The following is an 18,891-nucleotide window of genomic DNA, read 5'->3' on the forward strand; positions in this document are numbered from 1 at the left end:
CTTTCCCGTCGGGAATGGGCCGAGAGCCGGCCCCCGGCACTCACCCGCTCCCTGCAGCGACATCTGCATGGCGTAGGCGATCTGCTCCTCCTCCGTCATGCTGCTGAGGTCGGGCAGCCCGGCCCGGCCAAACTCCTGCTGAGTTATCGTCATCTTCAGCAGAGCATCGTCCGAATCTGAGCAGGCAAAACCCACCCTCGGAAACCAGCAAGGGTGCCGCCCCGGCGGGGCCAGTGCCACACGGGATCCTCGTCCCCTCTTGCACGCGTGGCCTCGCTGGGGAAGGGGACCGGAGCGGAGCCGCTCCCTGCCGCGCTCAGGACAGAAGCGGGTCCACCTCCTCGTGGGAATTCCAGCAGAAGCAGAGGCAGCTCCCCAGCACGCTGCGGTTAAACTGCCCCCCTCCAACACCCTGGGGCAGAAACCTCCTCTCGCCTTGCAGCCCAGCGGCTCTGGGAACTACCACGCTGCGCGGAAGGGCCCCGCCACAACAGAGACGCTTCCCGCGGCGTCGGGCAGCCGCGCAGCAACGAATGCTGCCACGGGAGCCCGCGCGCTGACCGGACGCCCTCCCCGGGGAGCGCCCTGCCCGTCCCTGCCTGCTTTATGCCCTGCCCAGCTCCTTACCGTCCCCACCAGTGGCTGCGATCCCAGCCTCAGCCGCAGAGGCGGCCGCAGCCCTCCTGGCCTCCTCCTCTTGCCGCTGCCTCTGCTCCTCCATGGAGACGCGCAGAGCCTGGGGAGACAGGGACAGGCAGGGAGCTGAGCGGGGCAGAGCTCGGACGGACCGAGCTCGGCGCCCGCAGCCGCCCTCCACCTCCCCATCGCTCACCAGAGCCAGCTCCGGGTCCGCGCTGGGGTCCACGCCGAACTCGAAGTCGCTGGCGCCGAGGCCCAGCATGGCACCTCCCTCCCCGGCCAGGATGGGGGAGCTGATGAGGGCATCGGCCAGGCTCGGCCCCGGCGGCACCGTCACCAGGTGGGAGCCGGTGCCATCCTTGCCGTTTAAGGTGTTAATGAAGGCAGTCAGCTTGTCCGTGTTGGCTTCCTAGGGCCAAAGAGAAAGGCTGGGACTAGAGCTTTGCCTGGCTCCCTCCTCGGCTCTGCGAGAGGGACGGCCGGCTGCTCCGCACACCCGGCATCTCTCTGCACTACGGGGGAGGCAAGGGCTCCGCTGTTTCCATCAGGACGGAAAGCATTGAACAGCGCCTGCGGTGAAACGGGAGAGGTGTCTTCCCAGAGGGAAACGTTACTCTCCACATTAGCATTTTTACTGGGGCAGCTGCTGAAGAGACCGAGGCTCAGGGAACTGTTCGTATCCTCACGCGCCTGAGGAAGGGCTCTGGGCTGGAAAGCATACAAAATCCTGCCTTGGATCTTATGCCAGAAACACGGCAGAAGTCTCACCTCTTCTCCAAAATTGATGATGTCAACGTTGACTTTCTCTTTCTTAAGACGCTTTGCCAGTTTCACCAGCTGCAATGAGGAGACACTGGGGCATTAGCTTGGATTTCGGCTCTTACCCATGCTCAGCTCACCAGAAACCAGACAACAGCACTTAGGATTCAGTCCTGGAGGCACGAAGCCCAAAATCAGCGTCCCAGCTCCAAGCCCTCCCAGCAGGAAAGCGTCTGAGGGATTTCACCTCTCTGGGGGGACAGGCGCTACCGCACAGTGCCCGAGGCGCTGCGAGGTGGCACAAGTGAGGGAGCTGTTCCTGCCAAAGCAAGTAACCGTCCCCATCCATGGGGACAGCCAGAGCCTGGGACAGGCAGCACCTCCTCGCATTTCTGACCTGTTCTTCAAAGAGACCCAGAGCATCTGGATTAACTTCACTTGCGTTATTTTAAGTGCCAACAGAACAGCATCTTCCAAAGGCTGAGAGCATTAGTTCTGCTCAGGGACACAGATTTCCTCCCCCAGCTCCTCAGGCAAAAAGCCCAAAGTGGTTTGGGCGACAGCCACAAGCCAGGAGGCGCGGGACATGGCACGAGCTCCCTCAGGAGCCACCTGAACCAGGGGAGGGAAGCAATCCTACACAAAGCAGCGGGAGATCTGGATCCCTGTCCTTGGCTCAGGCCTGGCTGTGCCCAGGGGTCCGGCCTTCCCTCTCCCTTCCTCTCCTCCTAGCTGAGAACCGCCCTGCTCAAGCGGCTGTCAAGCAGCCTGCTCACTGGGATATAAGGCTCACTTTCACTACAGAGCAGGGAACAAGCGATAAACCCGATTTACGGTTCAAAGTAGAGCGTGGAGCTGACCCCATGTTTTTTCCTTTGACTGGCCGTTACTCACATCTTTCTCGTTATCTTCTACAGGGCTCCCAACGAAAGCGATGATTCGCATCTTGTGGTTCTTGCCTTGGCGATGTTTTAAAGCCAGCTGCAAGACAGAAGTCATGTTGTCACAGAAAGGCAGTCTGGGACAGAGCAAGAAAACAGGGCAAAAAGGTGGCCACGTCCTCGGCTGGGGACTGCTCTCCTCAGGGCGGGAAGGGCTGCGCAGCTCGGCTGGACTTCTGCGAAGCAGCTGCCAGGTTCCTCCGAGGCACACCAGAACCAGACTATTAAACTTCTGAGCTTTTATATTGGATTTTATAAAGGAGGTTTCAGCTGCGTTTTGCAGACAGAGAGACCGAGGCAAAAGTAAAATTAGTTGCTCGGCATTGCTCAGCCATACAGGCAGGAAGAGAACAAGATTTCCCATATCCAAGCCATCGACAGGACAGGTAATTTAACGGGACGCACTAAGGCAAAAGGAATTACAGAGAAAGGCACAGACTCGCTCGTGAGGAACCAACAAGACTACTTACGTGAGCAACTCTGATCCCCGTGCAAAAGGTAATTTTCCCTTTGGGTTGCACCGTGTGTAGCTTTGAAAGGATCCGGCCTGTGTCTGGAGTGAGCGTGGTCAACACTTCACAGTTACTGCAACACAAACACACTTACACTGGCGACCTCTTCTTTGAGAATTTCTTTGCAAACCCCTTTATTTGCTATGGGAATAAGAAATGCCCTCCCGCCCGCCCTGCACTAAGCCTGCGTCTGCTCCAGGCGTCTGCCAGCACTTGGCTCTGGTGGGTCAGTGCGTACAGGGAACAAGACTTTTAGCCTGGTTTCCTAAAAAATGCCCGAAGTAATCAGTCTGCATGAAGGCTTGTGTGTGTTTCTGTCCCCTGCCCCAGCAACCTTGAGCCCACTGGCCAATTTCAATGGACTCTGGCTAAGAGGGAGCTCAAAAACGGAAGAACCACTCTCTTGGGGCCACCCGTGAGCTACAGTGACAGTTCAGCCCTTATTTGCCACCCTTTGGGACACAAGGCCACAAAAAGATGGGTCTGGCAGAGAGTTCCCGAGAGAGAAAAGCCTCCGTAACATATCCTGGCATTGCAGGAGCAAGTCCAACAAGCTAGAGACCAGCCAGGAACTAGGTTTTCTCGTACCAGTCCTCCCAGAAGAACTGGATTGGGCTTAGACTGTGCTATTGCTGCCCCATTGTGCAACGCTCCCCTGTTCCGTGTCCCTGCGCTCTCTCAAGGGTCCCCCCAGCCGCTCCACAGTGTCACCCTGAGGCCAGTTCCCCCCCAGGCGTACTTGGCTAAGGTGATGAGCCCCACGTTGTTCTCGGGGTTACTGCGGGTTTTCGAGTGGCACACAATGTTGACAGCATCCTGCTGGGCTTGCAGGCGAGTGGGTAAGAAGTCTCCATTCCTCATGTACTCGCTGTTGTCAACGCTGAAACACAGAGAGGAGGGTGTCAGCTTGTGAAACAGTTGAGGTTTATCCCCAAAATGTGCTTTTCGGGACAGCACGCCTAAGGTCACACGGCTGGGGACACGCAGCAGGACACAGACGTTTCCCAGGGCAGGGAGACGAGTCGTCTCTGCGTTTCCCTGAGTTTTCCGATCAGAACCGACCTTTGGGTCGCAGGACAAACGCCGGCCCGGAGCTGGAAGCTCCCGCTCCCCACTGAAGAGCGCGAGGGGTGACTGTGGCCAGACACAACCTCAGACCCACATCTCCTCGATGCCCTCCTCCATCTCCCCAACAAAAATAAGCCAAGAGACACCACTCCATGCTAAAGTACAAAGCTCTGCGCTCATCGCCGCCATGGGGTTTTCATCAGGACAAAAAGCAGCTTTCCCAGGGCAGGGACAGTGGTCACTTTCCAAACACGGCTCTGCTCCACTGGCGCGGTGCCCTCCTCGAAGCAACACAGCGACGAGCCGAACCGCCGAGCCCCGCAGCCCGGCTGTAACATCCTACACCCGCGGTGGGTGTCAGGGCCTCCACAAACCACACAGCACGTGGGGAACAGTGCCCCGCAGTGTCTAACAGCAGCAGCCACATCGCAACATCGCTGTAATTAAATCCCTACCCTCCACTTCGTCAGCTATTAAATATAGCACAGAGCAGGCAGAAAAAGCCCTTTTCTTACGCCAGCCTTCAGGAAAGGGACCCCAGGAAGGAGGACTAGTTAAATAAGAGCTTGAGAGTTTATTTTGGTCCCAAATTAAGACTTCCCTGAGGAGTACTCCCAGAATTTCTTAGTTTTAACACCAGGGGAAAGGTTTCTTCTGACAAAAAACCACCCACAACCATTTCCCTGACCGTGCTCAGGCTTGTGCTGGGCCACCTCTCCTCCGGCCCACACCAAATACCCCGTCGCAGGCTGGGGGGTGAGGAGGAGGCAGTGGCAGAACTTCACCTCAGGCACAAAGCGACCTGGCCGAGGAATTCCTCCCGCTCTCCAGGGCAACACAAGGAGCAGCGACACGTTTTAATGCCCTTAAACATGAGTAAGCAAAGAGTTACCCAGAGAAAACATCAAGGACTTCGATATACAGTCAGCGAGTCAGGCTATGGTAATGTCTTTATCCAAGCGGCTGCGGGACCATGTAGAAAGCCAAGGAAACACCAGAACCTGGACAGATTTCACTGGTTTTCTCTGTGGTGGCCTTCTTAAACACCAAACCCAAAAAATAACAGGACTATAGCTGCTGCGATAATGATGACACATCAAAGTTCACCGCCGCTTCCAGCCCCGGCTGCGTTCAGCACCCAGGGACAAAACCCTCTCACCTCAACACCGAAGCTGAGCAACAATAACAGAGACGACAGCTGCTTCACGCAGGACCGCCTGAGCACCGACCCACCGCGTCCCAGCCCCAGAGGGGCTGAGTAAGGCCCCGAGCCCGAGCGGCCGACCCTCCTCGGGCCGCAGGTACGCCTGCCCAGCGCTCCGGCAGGGCTGGGGCTGCACTGATCGGGTCCGTGCCCCGGCTCCCCTCCACGGGACGTGATCCCCGTTTGTTGTTGCAGCATCGCCTGGCACCGTGTCACGCCAGAGCCCCATGGCAGCTGTCGGCCCCATCCCCTTCACCGGGGTTCCTCTGCCCACCGAGTGCCCCTCTCTGCTCCGCACCTTGCCAGCCTCCCCCTGCCCGTTAGCGCCTACAGGAGCTCCCTCACCCTGCTCTTGCCTCCTTACCCCTCTCCACTCAGCCAGTGAGACCCCTCCGCACCCCAGCCTGTCCCATTTTCCCCCACCCCACTTTCCGTGACAGCCCCCCGCCTCACCCAAACTCTCCCCCGAGTACCCAAAACCTTCACCACCACCTTGACCCCACCCCAACTTAAACCATCCTCTCCCCCCCCCCCCCAAACGCCTCCCCCTACTCCAATTCTCTCCCCAGGCCCCCACCTTTGCCTCCCCACACAGCTCGTCCTACCCCAGCCCCCCCAGCCCTGCCTCTCCCCCGCCCCAGCCCGGGCCCGGCCCGGCCCTGCCGCCGCCCGCGATGACTCAGGGAAACCCGCGGCGGCCCCGGCCGGCGCCAGGGGCAGGGCGGCGGCTGTGGCGCGGCGGGAGAGGGTCGCGGGGAGGGAAGCCCCCGCGGCGGCCCGGCCCGGCCCGCCCGCTCACCACACCATGGTGCTCTCCAGAACCATCTTGCCTCCTTCCCTCCGAGCGGCCCGGACCCGGCCAAACAAGGCGCCTGCCGATTGGCTCGACGCGACCGGCCAATCGCCGCTTCCCGTCTTGCGAGGTGAGGCGCGGCGGGCGCGGGGGATGCCGGGAGCTGTAGTCCCGGGAAGGCGGCGATGGCGCCACAGGGCCAGCAGGCAGAGACACGCAGGCCCCCCCTCCCCCCCGGGACCGCCCCCTCCCTCCGCCACCCCCACGCTGGGGAAGAAACAAGAAGTTTCCACGTGCCCTTGACCCCCCCACCCCCCGGGGGTCCTGTCCCCCCGTGCCCCCCGGACAGAGACGACAGGCAGGCGGCGGGTTCAGCAGCACACCGTGTATTGCGCGTCCAAGAGACAGCGTGGTTCCAACAGCGGACGAGGCCACAAGCGTTACAGAGCCGAAAGGACAACGGTCACGCACGGCGCAGGCTGCTCCCCAGGGACGGGGCGGGGGGACGGGTCTGTCCCTCCTGGGCGATGCTCCCGGGGGTCCCAGCGGTGACGATGCCGACGCCGAGCAGCACAGGAGAGGTCCATCCGCGCTCCGTCCCATCACCCGGCGTCGATCCGGAGGTCACGGCGGCGTCAGCTGCTCCCCGAGCCCCCCCCGCTGTGGCAGGAGAAGCGAAGTCCCCTCCCCGCGCTGGAGAAAAGCCGCTCGGGTGTTTAAAACGACATGAAAACCCGTCGCCCGCCACTTTGAAACACACACACAAAAAAAGAAGCAGTTCTGAAAACCCATTACAAAGCAGAGGTCGATATATAAACGCCACCCCCCCCACCTCCCTACTTGCTGAATAACTATCCCCAGGAAAAGAAAAAACCGACACTTAAATACAACTTCATAAATATTAAATCATGAAAAAAAATTGAGACTTGGTTTTCTTCCTTCCTGGTAAAAAAAAAAAAAAAAACCAAAACCAAATATGGGTTAGGAGGGAAGATAAGAAACAAGTGTCTAATATAGACACTTACTTCAGCTATAAAGTGTAACCTGCTGGATCGAGTCAGAGGTACAGGGGAGGGAGACGGGAAGATCCAGCAGAGACGGCGCAGGCGTCCCCGAGCCGATCTTCCTCCCGCTCACGGGTCTCGTCGTGACGTTAATCGGTGTCGAAAGGTTTGAGAGCCCTTGAGAACCAAACAGTTTGTGAACAGCGACTGTCCTCGCGCTCCACCAACCCCCTGGGGATCCGGATACCCGGAGTAAGGCCATTCCGCTTGGTCTTTTGAAAAAAAATTAGAATTTAAAATAAAAAAATGCTTTTTCTTAAAAAATATCAGTTTGTGTTGCATCCACTTTAAAAGCTTGAAGTGGAAGGTGGGAAGAGACTTGGCTCTGAAACAGCAACTAAAAAATCCCTTTCTACACCACTACATTCTTTGTTTCCTTAGCAATCGTTGCTAATTAGTATAGAAACCCCTTGCACTACCACAAGGGCAAACTTTAAATTACTTTTTTTTTATATATATAAAAAAGAACGGAGGATTCTAACCCACCGGGAACACAGGGAAGAGTCACTTCATTTCTTTAAAAAAAGTATTTAGTGAAAATAAAGATCAGTCCAACATCTGCTCTGAGATCTCTAGAGAAGCGTCTGCGGCCGGCGTGGGCCAGGCGTCACCGCGGGGAAACGGCAGCGGAACAATCCCTCTTTTCAGCTTATTATTTTGCTTAAAATCGGACTCAAAATGCCCCATACTTTTGCAGAGGCAGAAGTCCATCTCAACACCAGGCAGCCATTTAGGTAGGAATTTCGGTTTCAAGCTGCCAGGAGCACCGGTGTCGACCGCGGCTACGACACAGGCGAGATACCGAAAGGGAGCCGAGCTATAAAACGGGAAGGGTTTTGCACGTGGTGCCCGCAGCAGGACAGGGGGCAGGGGAAGGGAACGGAGCAGGCTGGGTTTGGTCCGTTTGCTTAAGAAATACTTTAAAAAAGTGTGCCCCTTACAAAGATCTCCCTTCACCTGCGACTCCCTGCTTGGCGGGGAAGGGACAAAAGGGCTTAGTTTAAAAACCGGGGGACAAAGCAATCCAAAACCTCCCTGACATCTCAAAAGCTTCGCACATTCAAAGTCCTCCGAGCAACACAGCGCAGCACCTAGCTCTCCTCGTCGCTGTCTCGGGGCGATGCAAGATTGAAAATGGAGGAGGCTCCGGCAGCCAGGAGCGGCTGGCGGGGGAGAGGAGCTCGTCCACGGTCAGTGCAGCTTCTGCTCCCCCTTTCTGCCTCTCTCACACAGGATATTTTCTGGTGAAACACTGAAAAAGACCCTATTTATTAAAAAAAAAAAGAATTACTATATTGCAAGACTAAAAAGAAGTGATATGACTGAATTCAGAGAAACATTTAAATTAAAAACTTGTTTAAAATACAAAATAAAACCACATTGCTCTGTCGCAAACCGCCCCAACGAGGCTCTAATGCCTGTTTCCCCCCCAGGAACTCCGAAGAGTCGCCCATTCTCGCAAGGTTTGTGGTGTCGGCATCATAAGCAGCTAACTCCCTGAAAGTCAGATCCCTTTTCCAGAGGGCTTCAGCCCACGCGGAGCAGTTCCTCCTCCTCCTCCCGAGAGCCAGCTTTGCTCCCGCCAGGCTTCAAAGAAAGGAGGACAGCAGGGACACGGTGGTGGGCTCTGCCGTAAGGAGACTTCCAGGTGTCCGAGGCTCAGCTGTGCTGGCTCGGTCTTTGTTAATACTATCCCACTAAGTGTAGCCCAGCCTTCCAGCTTTTAGGTTTCTGTCCAGATAAGATTTCTTCAAAAAAAAAAAAAAAAAAAGTCAGCAACAGGGGCTGAATGTTTGTCAGACTCCACAGACCACGCAGAGCACAGGACAATCTGCTTCCATCGCGGCGGTCTCAGTGTTGCTTCACTGTGAAGAGAAAAGAGGGGGAGATGCTGGGGAGGGGTCTGCCTTCCTCTGAGGAAGAGCAGCAGGAGTCTCCTGCCTGGTCCTCCCCTAAACCTTCTCCACCCTGGGAGAGGCAGAGCGAAGAGCGCTGTTGAGCTCAGCTGCAGCCAGGCTTACCCCAACCACCATCCTACATTAAAACAGGAGGGTCTGCGGATATTTATCGTCTGGCCCGGGGACAGCAAGATGAGCCTGGTCAGCTTCAGCCCGTTTTATCTCTGCCATCAGACCCACTCTGGGCCCTCAGGAAGGAGGAATGCCTCTGCTTTGCCTCCTGCTTATCTAATTTAAGGCGGTTGGGGCAACAGATTATCACTAAGAGCATGAATGGTGCCTAGCACAAGGCAGGCTGAACCTTCGCATACCGGGGGGGAGATGAAGAACATCTGCTCCTGCTTTGGTCGACTCACACATCCCGCTCGGTGTCCGTGTTCCCAGCCCAACTAGGGACCACGTAACCCCCGCAATTCTCCATCTACCTCCAGGGCCGCTCTTTTCATCCTACACAGGGAAGTACTCACAAAGCTTATCTCTGTCTCTTGCAGGTCTTCGAGCTGCTCTCTCAGCTCTGCGGAGTGCTCAGGTATGGAAGGCCCTGGGGAGCCGCTGGGGAAACAGAAGGGGAAGACCTGTAAAGCAGTTTTTAAGAGTGAGCTGTCAATAAGTCACATCTCCAGGGCTGCCCTGCCGTACCCAGCCAGCAGAACGTCCCAGCATGGCACAAAGGCGTTTGTTAGGCAGGTTTAATACGGAGGCACAGACAACACGATCCCTGCTGGGCCAGGCACCCAAAACACCACCTAGAAAATCATCCCCCCTAGTCCACGCGACTTCAGACATTAGAAACAAGGATCTTCTGTCCAGCCAAGCAGCAGCACCTCTTTACAGAAGTCTTCAAGCACCTCATCAACATAGAAATGGTCCTGGGTGAAAACAGTCCAGGGACAAAGAAACCACGAAGCGCCAGAGCTCAGTGAGTCTCAGCCTTTCCAGAGGCACCCTTGTTTGAAAAAGCCCCTGGCAAACCTTTTACAAACCTTTTATGCTCTGAATGCGAGCTATAGCCTGACAGCAGGATATATAACACAGGCACGCTGGGCACCTGATAAGATACATCACCAAGGCGAAAAGGTGGGGCACAGAAGACTTGCTTTACTCTAATACCCCGTTATTCTCCCACTTTTTTCACGATCCTACAGCTAAAAGGCTGCAACCTGCTGGCTGAGGAACTCCCATTCCCAGCTTGGGTCTTGCCCCGCTTCCTGCTGAGGATATGGTGACCACAGCTTCCCTCCTTGTCCCTCGAGTGAGAAGTCAAGTCTGCGAGTGCGTACTCCACCCAGGCCAAGCGGTCAGGACTCTCCGGTGCACGGGCGACTAACAGAGGAGGTTTCAGGACTGCCTACGGACGGCATGACCCGCTTGGCCCTTCTGCAGCTAACGCCCAGGGCTTGTCACAGCCTGCTTGCAGTGGATGCCTTAATTAGTGGGTATTCGATTGCCTGTTGCCCAAGTACAGGAAGCATCGAGCTGTTCAGTCATCAGGCTACACGTCACCCCGCGCAAACACCCTCGGATCAACACCCAAATGGAGACATGGGGACCCTTGCTGGGAAGGCACAGCTCCCTCTCTGCCTGATCACGCCTCACCTATGCGCCCGGTTACTCTGAGCTGCTCTGGCTTCCTCCTCTGCTGAGCTCTCTAGCTGGTGACTCGCTGTTTCTGACCTATGCAGAAATTAAAGGCGAGGATGCTCAGTGTTGGTTACAACGCATATAGCCCTTGAGGTTCATCTTAATTAGCACTAAGCAGCACTGCCCTAATGCAGGGCTGCAGGATGAATCATAGAATCATTTAGGTTGGAAGAGGCCCTTAAGATCGAGTCCAACCATTAACCTAACACTGCCAAGTCCACCACTAAATGACAGTGCTTAAGAGAAAAAGTGCTCCTCCCAAATGGAGGGGATGACCCTCTGGAACCCCTTGCCACAGGATGCCGGTCAGCAGCTTCCATTCCCAGTGGCACATGCAGATGTTTAGGGTGTCCCCAACGCCAGCACGCATCTGCCAGAGGTTAATGACAGAGCTGGGCTGAGGACCAGGGGAGTCCCAGTCTCGCGAGGGCACCCACGCCTGCACGGTATCGCTTACGCCACCGCAGAGAGCACGTCTTCAACACACAGATTGCACACCGCAAACAGAGGCACGTGGCAACATTTCTGAGGCAGGCATGAGGCCGTGCTGCAAAAGAGAGACTGAGGTTGGCGTAGCACGGATGACAGGGCTGAGCTTGTGTTCCTAAGGCAGATCTGGAGCGGGCCAGATCCTGCCTTCCCCCTGCGCTCACCCCTAGAAGCTCTAGCTGGAGAGATTTTGGGCGAGATCACTCCCCTTTGTACAGGACTACAGAGATTTAAGAGGTTACCTCCCCAAAAGGTGGTAAACACCCCGCTAGACTGACTGATTCTGTAGAGAGGAAAAAAAAAATTAAATCCATTCAACAAGTTATGTTGTTATAAATCAACAATCCACAAATCACTTTCATCCTTTTCAGGGTTTGCGGAGCTTTACAGATCCCCCAAGGTTGCAAAAGTGGATTTAAGCCTCTGACAACAGGTCTGATGTAGAGCTCAGATCCCAAGGCCCCACGTGGGAGAAAACACTGGTCCTTTCTCCCTCCTGGATTTCATTACCACCATCTGGTGCTGGCACACGGTTTTACGGGATGCTGGCAAAGGGTAACCACATGCTCGAGTGCCCGCAGGGTACGGTAAGCGGTGTGCTCTGCTCCAGAGGTACCTGGGGCAAACACAGATGAGGCTTTGCACCTGGGGAACCACTTGGGACTCAACCCAATCGTGCAGCAGGTTTGATCTTACCTACCAGAACCCGTGTTTTTACCAAGAAGGGTGCTCGGTGCCACGCAGGGTAAGGAGGACACCATCCTGAGAGGTTTTACCATTGAGCCTCACGGCAGACAGACACGTTAACGACTGCCGAGCCTTGGCACAGGGACACACTGTTACAGCACTGCATTTTAGGAGTGAACTGACTGTACAGAACCTCTGTAACCACTGGCCAGCAACAAGCGTGAGGCCAAATCCCAGGGTAAGTCTCACTGAGCACATCCTCTAGACAGGAGAAGGTTTCAGGCAAAGTCTGGTTCCTCCCCTCACCTAGACAGGAAGATGCCGGGAGCTGTTTTAGTCAAATCCTTTGCTGAGCTGTCAGCTTTATGCACTTGTACGCCCACCGACCTACGTAGAGATTGAAGGAGAGAGACCCGCAGTTAAGTAAATAAAAAGAACACCTCTGGCATGCTGACGTACTGGAAAGGAGCAGCTCTGGTTTAGGATCCCTAGCAAGAAGTTTCCATGTTTTACAGAGGGAGTAAGAGGTGTTAGTTACAATTGCATCTTGTTCTCCGGCAGCTCAGGAGAGGGCAGACACTTCAATCAGTGCCACTGTGCAGGCAGTGGGTCAGGAATGGGGAAGATGGTTTCCGATCGCTTCCAGGAAGAGAAGTTAACACCTCAGAACAACTTCTACGAAAGGGATCGTCCTCTGACCACAGCTCCTCCTCGTCCCTGCTAGTCTTACCACTTCAGCAAGACACGAAACATTCAAAGGCAGCCACCAGCTCCCTCAGGGCTCTCCATGCATTTCAGCTTCTGAGACATTTTGAACTGCACCTGCACACATCCCTGCAGCCTCCTTTCCCGAGGAGTTGTAGGAGCTCAATGCTAACCCAATCAGTAAGTTGCAAGAGAGCCCAGTCCTCTGAAAAGAGTAGCAGGAAGGTCATCTTCAGCATCACCCATCACCACGTTAATGCTCCTCACATACATTTTGGCAGTGGCAACTTCACCAACTCACTTTAATTAGCACAAGTACCTCAACTCCAGAACAAAGCCATTAAATACAGAACACACAAGGAACTAAGCCACGGGGACCTCCACACAGCCCAAGCGGAAGATGCAAGATCATGTCATCTCTATCAGACTGCACGCAGGAACGGCAACGCTCCCCCCTCGCACATGCTTGAACCAACAGCACTGAACTTGCTCAACAACACACGGAACACGCAAACGGGTATTTCTGCAAGCATGCCAAAAACCAAAACATCCCATAAAGCAGCACAGAGCCCTCCCACAGCTCACGAATCTGACTCGCAGGAGCTGCTGGCCTGCTGTGCACTGAAACAGCACAAGCCTTACCTATTTGCAGGCGAGTTGAGGCCTCCGCTGCCCAAGGAAGAAGTGGACAGGGTTGTTGCGATGGAATCGCTGTTAGCTTCATCTACTGGCAGGGTCCTGGGCAGGAGATCTGGGCGACCAAGGTGGGAACCTGAGTTAAAGCACAGACCGTTCCATCACCAGCACAAGCAGGATCGTGTAGCACGAGCTCCCACACTAGCCACCGGTCGGGATCCATGCTGGATCCCACCCAAGACAGCCGAGCACTGAAGAACCAGCCCTGCATGCAGCTCTCTGTTCCAAGTCCAAGTCTCCACACAACTGCTTAGCCCAGCTTCTCCCCCGACACAAACCCCACAGGCACGAGCTGTTGGGAAGAGACCAGGCCCATGGGACTGCCACGCAACCTCAGCCCACTTCCCAGGGGAGCGCGGGCCACGCTGGATGCTTGGACAGGGCTGAAAGATCCCATAAAGAAACAATTCCCCACCTCCACAACCTGGTCTTACCCTGCTTGTGAGTAAAGACTGGCTTTTACTGAAACATGAGGTTTATCATCCTGCCCTGCATTTGTTGCAACAAAATACTTGGAAACAGCCGAGCGTTTGAAGGGCTCCCTGCTCCTCCAGGCTTTCTCATGGTGCTGTCAAAGGCCATTTGGTGTGTGTGAGGTTTTGGCCCCTTCTGGTTTCTTGCACCCGCAACCCCAGAAAACAGGCCCTCCCCTGGCAAGACCACAAAACAACATGGAGGTGTCTTGCACAGCTCAGGAGGCAGCAAGCTTTGATTAGACAAATACAAGCCGAAAAATAACTTCTCTAGGCTTTTTTTTTTTTTTTAGCCCAGGCACCAACCTTGCTCTATATCCGCCTCTGTCGTTACTTGTGCTTTTGTCTCGCACGACATGTGCGACTGGGAAGGCACTCCTCCTTGACAGCTTCGCCGAGGAACTGTTGTGCCAGACCGGCTCTTCTTAGAGGGGGATGGCTTTACTTAAGGACAAAAAAAAAAAAAAAAAAAAAAAAAAAAAAAAAAAAAGGCAAGCATTTTTCTAACATGTTCAGGAAGGAGTAAAAGACCTGACGCAGCGACTTTCCAGTAACAGAGTCTGGCACAAAGGCTGTGCCCTGAAGGAACAAGCTGATGGATGAAACAGCTCCTATAACGTCACATCCGTGAGGCAAGAACAACCTAGGAGGAAGGGGTGACACAGCACAACAGACTTCCTAAAGCTCTTGCACACTGTTCTCCACCTTCCCGAACCACAGCTGCTGAGCAGGGAGAAGCCAGAAACCACGGCAATTGCCAAGGGTACAGCTGCACAGAGGTACTTACGTGGTATTTTCTTGAACGCTGTGTTGCACATGAACCGTTGGAACCTTTCGGCGTAGAAGCTGGGTCTGTGCACAGATACAGTATCCTAGAAGTCCAAGGGACAAACATTAACATGTGAATCTGAATTAGTAAGTGATCAAGGTTAACGTGAGCTTCTCTCAGGCTGTTAGCCTTGAAACACACTCTACGTTGGACTAGGAACAGTCAGGGATTCTCACAGTCACTCTCACTAGCAGCTGCAAGAAGCGGATTAGCTACAAACAGCAGGCATCATATACAGAGCAATCAATACTTGTTAATGAACACGCAGGTGACCAGCATTAACAAAGTTAACATTTTTGAGAGTACCTAGGAAGTAATACTTTTATGTAAGAGGGCAAACACACACCTGCCATAGAAATCCAGGATCCCAGAAGGAGACAGGACAGCGAGAACAGTTTAATAAGGCACTGGTATTCTTGCTACACAAGTTAAAAAGTGATATTTTTCTACTTACCCCATCATGTACAAGGGCCTTCCAAGAGTGCTCCAGCTTCTTGACAAATCTGACAAAGGAAAGAATTAGGAACAATTTTCACACCAAGTCCCCACTATCTGTATCCTATCATGCTCGTTCAGTACTGAGCCTGGCTTCTGACCACAGTGGCAAGCACACCCCAAACATGGACTACTTTGGCTTTGGATTCTCTTCATTGTCCCATTTGTCCAAGACTGTTCCACAGACACCAGGGCTGACTGCACAGTTCACTCTCCCAAAGGGAGACTTTCACAGGCATAATTATCAAGGGCAGTTAACTTGCACTGGCATTTAACAGAGCCTTCACATGTGTAACCCTCTGCACATTGCATTTTAATATAAATAGAAGAAAAGGTAAGCCTTACAGCTATTTTTCATTTTACAGAGAAGTGGTTATGGCCATTTTAAGCCACCACTTGTTTTTTCCTTGCCACTTCCTGCACAGTGCCTCTCTACAGCCACCACAGCACACAAAAGCAACTTCATAAATCTATTCTGGGAACATGAAGTAAATACAGTAAGCAAGACCCATAAACTGATCCCAAAGTGCCTGACTTCAAGAAAATAGAAAGTGGTAAATAATAATTAAAAAAAGTATTAGTGTCTTAACTATTTCTTGAAAGCCAATCTTGACAAACAAGCAGGGGCAGACAATGCTGGAAAGCGGTCTTCACCCTTAGGTGACAAAGCTGTTATTAAACGGTTCTTACCTGTAGGACTGCAACACATCAATGATGCCGATGTACAGCAGCAACCTCTCCCCCTTCACGTTGCGGGCTGGAATGCCTCCCATCCTAGAAGAGGACAGGGCATAAGTGTGAAGCAGGGTGTTCTCACACCCCACTGCCTCTCACACAGCCTATCGTGGGCTGAATATTACGCAAACTATTTAACAAGCGTCAACATGCGGGAGGCACCTACTGTTCAGCTAACAAATTGGGGAAGACAAGTCAGAGCAAAATGCTATTTCAGTAAGTTAGCTAAACCTCCTGAGAACTGGCCCCCTTTTCCCTCTGTATGACAATTCAACTGAAGATAAGGATTAATCCCGACTCATCCATGACAGGAGACCAAGCAACTGTAAAGACCATCTACTACCATCTATACTAAGATGGCAGCTGGACTTTATGGGCTGTTAGTCTGATCTAACAAAGCGCTTACTATGCCTCTTAAAAGTGGATGGAAATAACTGGTTGGAGCTGCCAATAACCAGTGGGCAGAGAACTCTCAAATGCCACCTGGAAGGCGAGAAAATCTTTTGTGCATTAAGGAAGGGAAATCAAAGATAAAAGCACAGAATTTGACATCGAGACCTCTCTGCCCTGCGTGACAGCAATCCTGTATAGCCCAGTCTGCATCTCAACTAAGACTCCATTAGCCAAGCTTGGGTTTTACCCCTCACTCCTTGCAGTATTTCACTGGGAACAGCAACACCGACACAGACTTACTGGTCATCTGTTTCTATGGTGCCACCTCGCCGGGCCTCTCCTTGGATGGATTCCATGGCTGTCGAGTAGAGGGCCTTCTGGGCAGCGGGTCGCCGCATATCAGTCTGGGATGTCCCATCTGCCATCGCGTGCTCTCTCTGTGCCAGATCGATGTTATGGATTGCAACAAGCAAACTGTAATCCATGATTTTAAAGCTCTGCAGGACCTGGGCAGAAAGTCAACAAAGGCTCACTCATTATTGCAAGCCCACTGAAACCGTCAGAGCAAGAGCAGACATTTTCAGAAGCGTACTCAGCGTTTTTCCCTAGAGCCCCCAGCGTATTGAGGGGATGGCTTTTAATCCACAGCTCGTGCACAGTCAGCTCGTCGCTAGTCGCCAAAGGGAGTTAGAGGAAAGCTATCAGCACTCCTCCTGTGCAGACGGGGACCCAAGCCCAGGAGAACACCGACTTCTGCACAGCCACCCAAAGGCGGCTGACAACTTGAGACCAGACTCGGTCAAGCATCCCACCCCTCTCCCCAGATTCTGCCCTGCTCCAGAGTTCAACCTTGGCAGAGAGTGCTTCCTCCGCCTCTAGAGGCAGTGCTGGGTCTAATTCAGCTTGGAAGTATTGAACGAAACTGGGGTCCAGGTCCTGCTTCTTGTCCACACCATCACCAAAAAAACAGGTTCTCTAAGTCAACACCCCCGGCAGAGGTTACAAGGGTGGCAGCTCCCTTCTCCTTTTCATGGGAAAGGCTCAGAAAAAGGAAATAACTCTCCACACCACGCTTTGCCCTTCCACTTACCAAACAGTCTCTCTGTAACGTTTTGCACAGAGCGTTATACATGTCAGAGTCTAAGAAGAGGCCATCAGGGATGTCCTGCATAAAATCCAAGTCCTTGTATGTTGGGAAGACCTTCTCCCGCTCCTTCTGGGATGCTCGGCGTTTGTAGGTGGAGCCCTTCAGGTCGTATTTCAGGTGCATTTTGACAGAGCGTGGCAGTAGGTTGTTCATCACAACAATGCGAATGTTTTTGCCTCCGGCCTGGACACAGTACAAGCCGTAAAACTTTGGCAGCAGCGTCCTTGGGTTCTGGTTCAAATTCTGAAATGCCAAAGACAAAGAAATACCTTCAAAGCCATTCTGGTTATTCACATGCCAATTAGAGGAGTTATTTGCTCCTTCCTGTGCTTCTATATTGAAATGGAGCTGGCAATGATTCAAAGCCATTGCCAAAGAAGCTAAGAGACAAGGGCAGGTGAACACAGGGAGCAGATGGGTGACGTCTACAGCTGTTAATAACCTCTCTGCAAAGCTGAATGGGTCAGAAAGAGCGTAGGAAGGAAGGAAAGAGTTTGCTGCTCATTCACACAGGAGCTAAACTGGGGAGGCTTCAGAGCAAAGGAAGATCTTGTGCTTAGCCTTTTTAAATTTGGCACTTAGGTCAAGCTAAATACATCAGGATAGGGATGGATCTAAACTCTCGCAGCTGCAGAAGGCACTAGACAGAATTTTGAAGAAAAACGATGTGGTTCTGGGATATAATCACAGCAAAAATATTTGTGGGTTCAGAAGCAGTTTAAGAAATTCAGCTAGTGACCCCAACAGCATCAAAAGTCCTCAGGCACTTCTATACGGCAGGACTACCTCATGGCTAAATTCCTTTTCACAGAGGTGGTTTGTAAAGGCCAGGCTGGACAAACACGAGCAGTCAGATCACACACACATTGTGTTCAGGGCGGGATCTGATTTTGCTCCAGAACTGATAAAGCCTTTTTTGCTATAGCCACTTTCATAAAATTAATACGTCTTTACTTCCAAAGCAACTGCTTCTATATATAGAAACTTAAAATCAGTGTTCTTCAACAGGATACTTTATCTTTGCAGATGGAACCAAGTATGGTCCTGGGAAGGGAAACACAAGTACAGCTTTGCAAGACAAAGCATCATGGGCGTGACGCTGTGCAGCAAGGAAGCAACGAACAGTTCACAGCTGGTCACAAAGCAGCCTGCCATCTTCCAAAAGGGTCCGAGTCACAAAGCGCAACCCGAGACCCCTGCGCAGCACGCCAGGCTCGCCATACCCGGGTAGCTTGTGTTAGTCCATAACTGTCTTTGTCACCAGACAGTTGAGAGAGAAGCTGCCACTCAGCTGGGGCACAGATCAAACCTCCACTCACATCTGCCAGGCAGTACATCGCAATATCTGTCACACCTGTACGTTTGGGGGACCCTTCTCTAGCTTGCAGAGAAAGCCTTGCCCAAGTGACTCACCATGTAGTAGCCAGGCAGCAGCTTCTGTAAGAACTCAGCCTCTTTGTGCTGAACCGTTTTGATGATAAACTCATCGTCGCTGGATACGTAGAAGAGGGATCCACTGGCCCCGGAGTTTGAAAGTTCAATGAGTGGCTCACTGCAGAGCGAGTACTGAGGACGACAAGGTGAGAAACACAGAGGTGAGAGACATCAACAGGAAACTTCACCGCAAAGGCTATTCCTTTTAAACATTAACAGAGGCAAACCC

General features: G+C 53.2%; 1 protein-coding gene across 1 annotated transcript in view; it reads right to left on the reverse strand.

The window, feature by feature from the left end:
- LOC142420584 (putative PIP5K1A and PSMD4-like protein) overlaps nucleotides 1-18,891 on the reverse strand; it is a 35,574-nt gene that overhangs the window by 681 nt on the left and 16,002 nt on the right. The window contains exons 7-31 of the mRNA XM_075524672.1: nucleotides 18,642-18,794; nucleotides 17,172-17,471; nucleotides 16,382-16,587; nucleotides 15,644-15,727; nucleotides 14,913-14,961; nucleotides 14,417-14,501; nucleotides 13,936-14,073; nucleotides 13,103-13,232; nucleotides 12,062-12,142; nucleotides 11,037-11,351; nucleotides 10,535-10,612; nucleotides 9,406-9,490; nucleotides 8,847-8,948; nucleotides 8,072-8,202; nucleotides 7,670-7,947; nucleotides 6,984-7,151; nucleotides 6,384-6,663; nucleotides 5,923-6,183; nucleotides 3,591-3,731; nucleotides 2,810-2,924; nucleotides 2,293-2,379; nucleotides 1,408-1,476; nucleotides 833-1,048; nucleotides 628-736; nucleotides 45-176 (exon numbers count right to left, since the gene is read on the reverse strand). Coding sequence (XP_075380787.1) covers nucleotides 45-176; nucleotides 628-736; nucleotides 833-1,048; nucleotides 1,408-1,476; nucleotides 2,293-2,379; nucleotides 2,810-2,924; nucleotides 3,591-3,731; nucleotides 5,923-6,183; nucleotides 6,384-6,663; nucleotides 6,984-7,151; nucleotides 7,670-7,947; nucleotides 8,072-8,202; nucleotides 8,847-8,948; nucleotides 9,406-9,490; nucleotides 10,535-10,612; nucleotides 11,037-11,351; nucleotides 12,062-12,142; nucleotides 13,103-13,232; nucleotides 13,936-14,073; nucleotides 14,417-14,501; nucleotides 14,913-14,961; nucleotides 15,644-15,727; nucleotides 16,382-16,587; nucleotides 17,172-17,471; nucleotides 18,642-18,794 — 3,793 coding nt within the window. The remainder of the gene's footprint in view (nucleotides 1-44; nucleotides 177-627; nucleotides 737-832; nucleotides 1,049-1,407; nucleotides 1,477-2,292; nucleotides 2,380-2,809; nucleotides 2,925-3,590; nucleotides 3,732-5,922; nucleotides 6,184-6,383; nucleotides 6,664-6,983; nucleotides 7,152-7,669; nucleotides 7,948-8,071; nucleotides 8,203-8,846; nucleotides 8,949-9,405; nucleotides 9,491-10,534; nucleotides 10,613-11,036; nucleotides 11,352-12,061; nucleotides 12,143-13,102; nucleotides 13,233-13,935; nucleotides 14,074-14,416; nucleotides 14,502-14,912; nucleotides 14,962-15,643; nucleotides 15,728-16,381; nucleotides 16,588-17,171; nucleotides 17,472-18,641; nucleotides 18,795-18,891) is intronic.

Source organism: Mycteria americana, chromosome 25 (genome assembly GCF_035582795.1).
Source record: "Mycteria americana isolate JAX WOST 10 ecotype Jacksonville Zoo and Gardens chromosome 25, USCA_MyAme_1.0, whole genome shotgun sequence".
NCBI lineage: Eukaryota > Metazoa > Chordata > Aves > Ciconiiformes > Ciconiidae > Mycteria > Mycteria americana.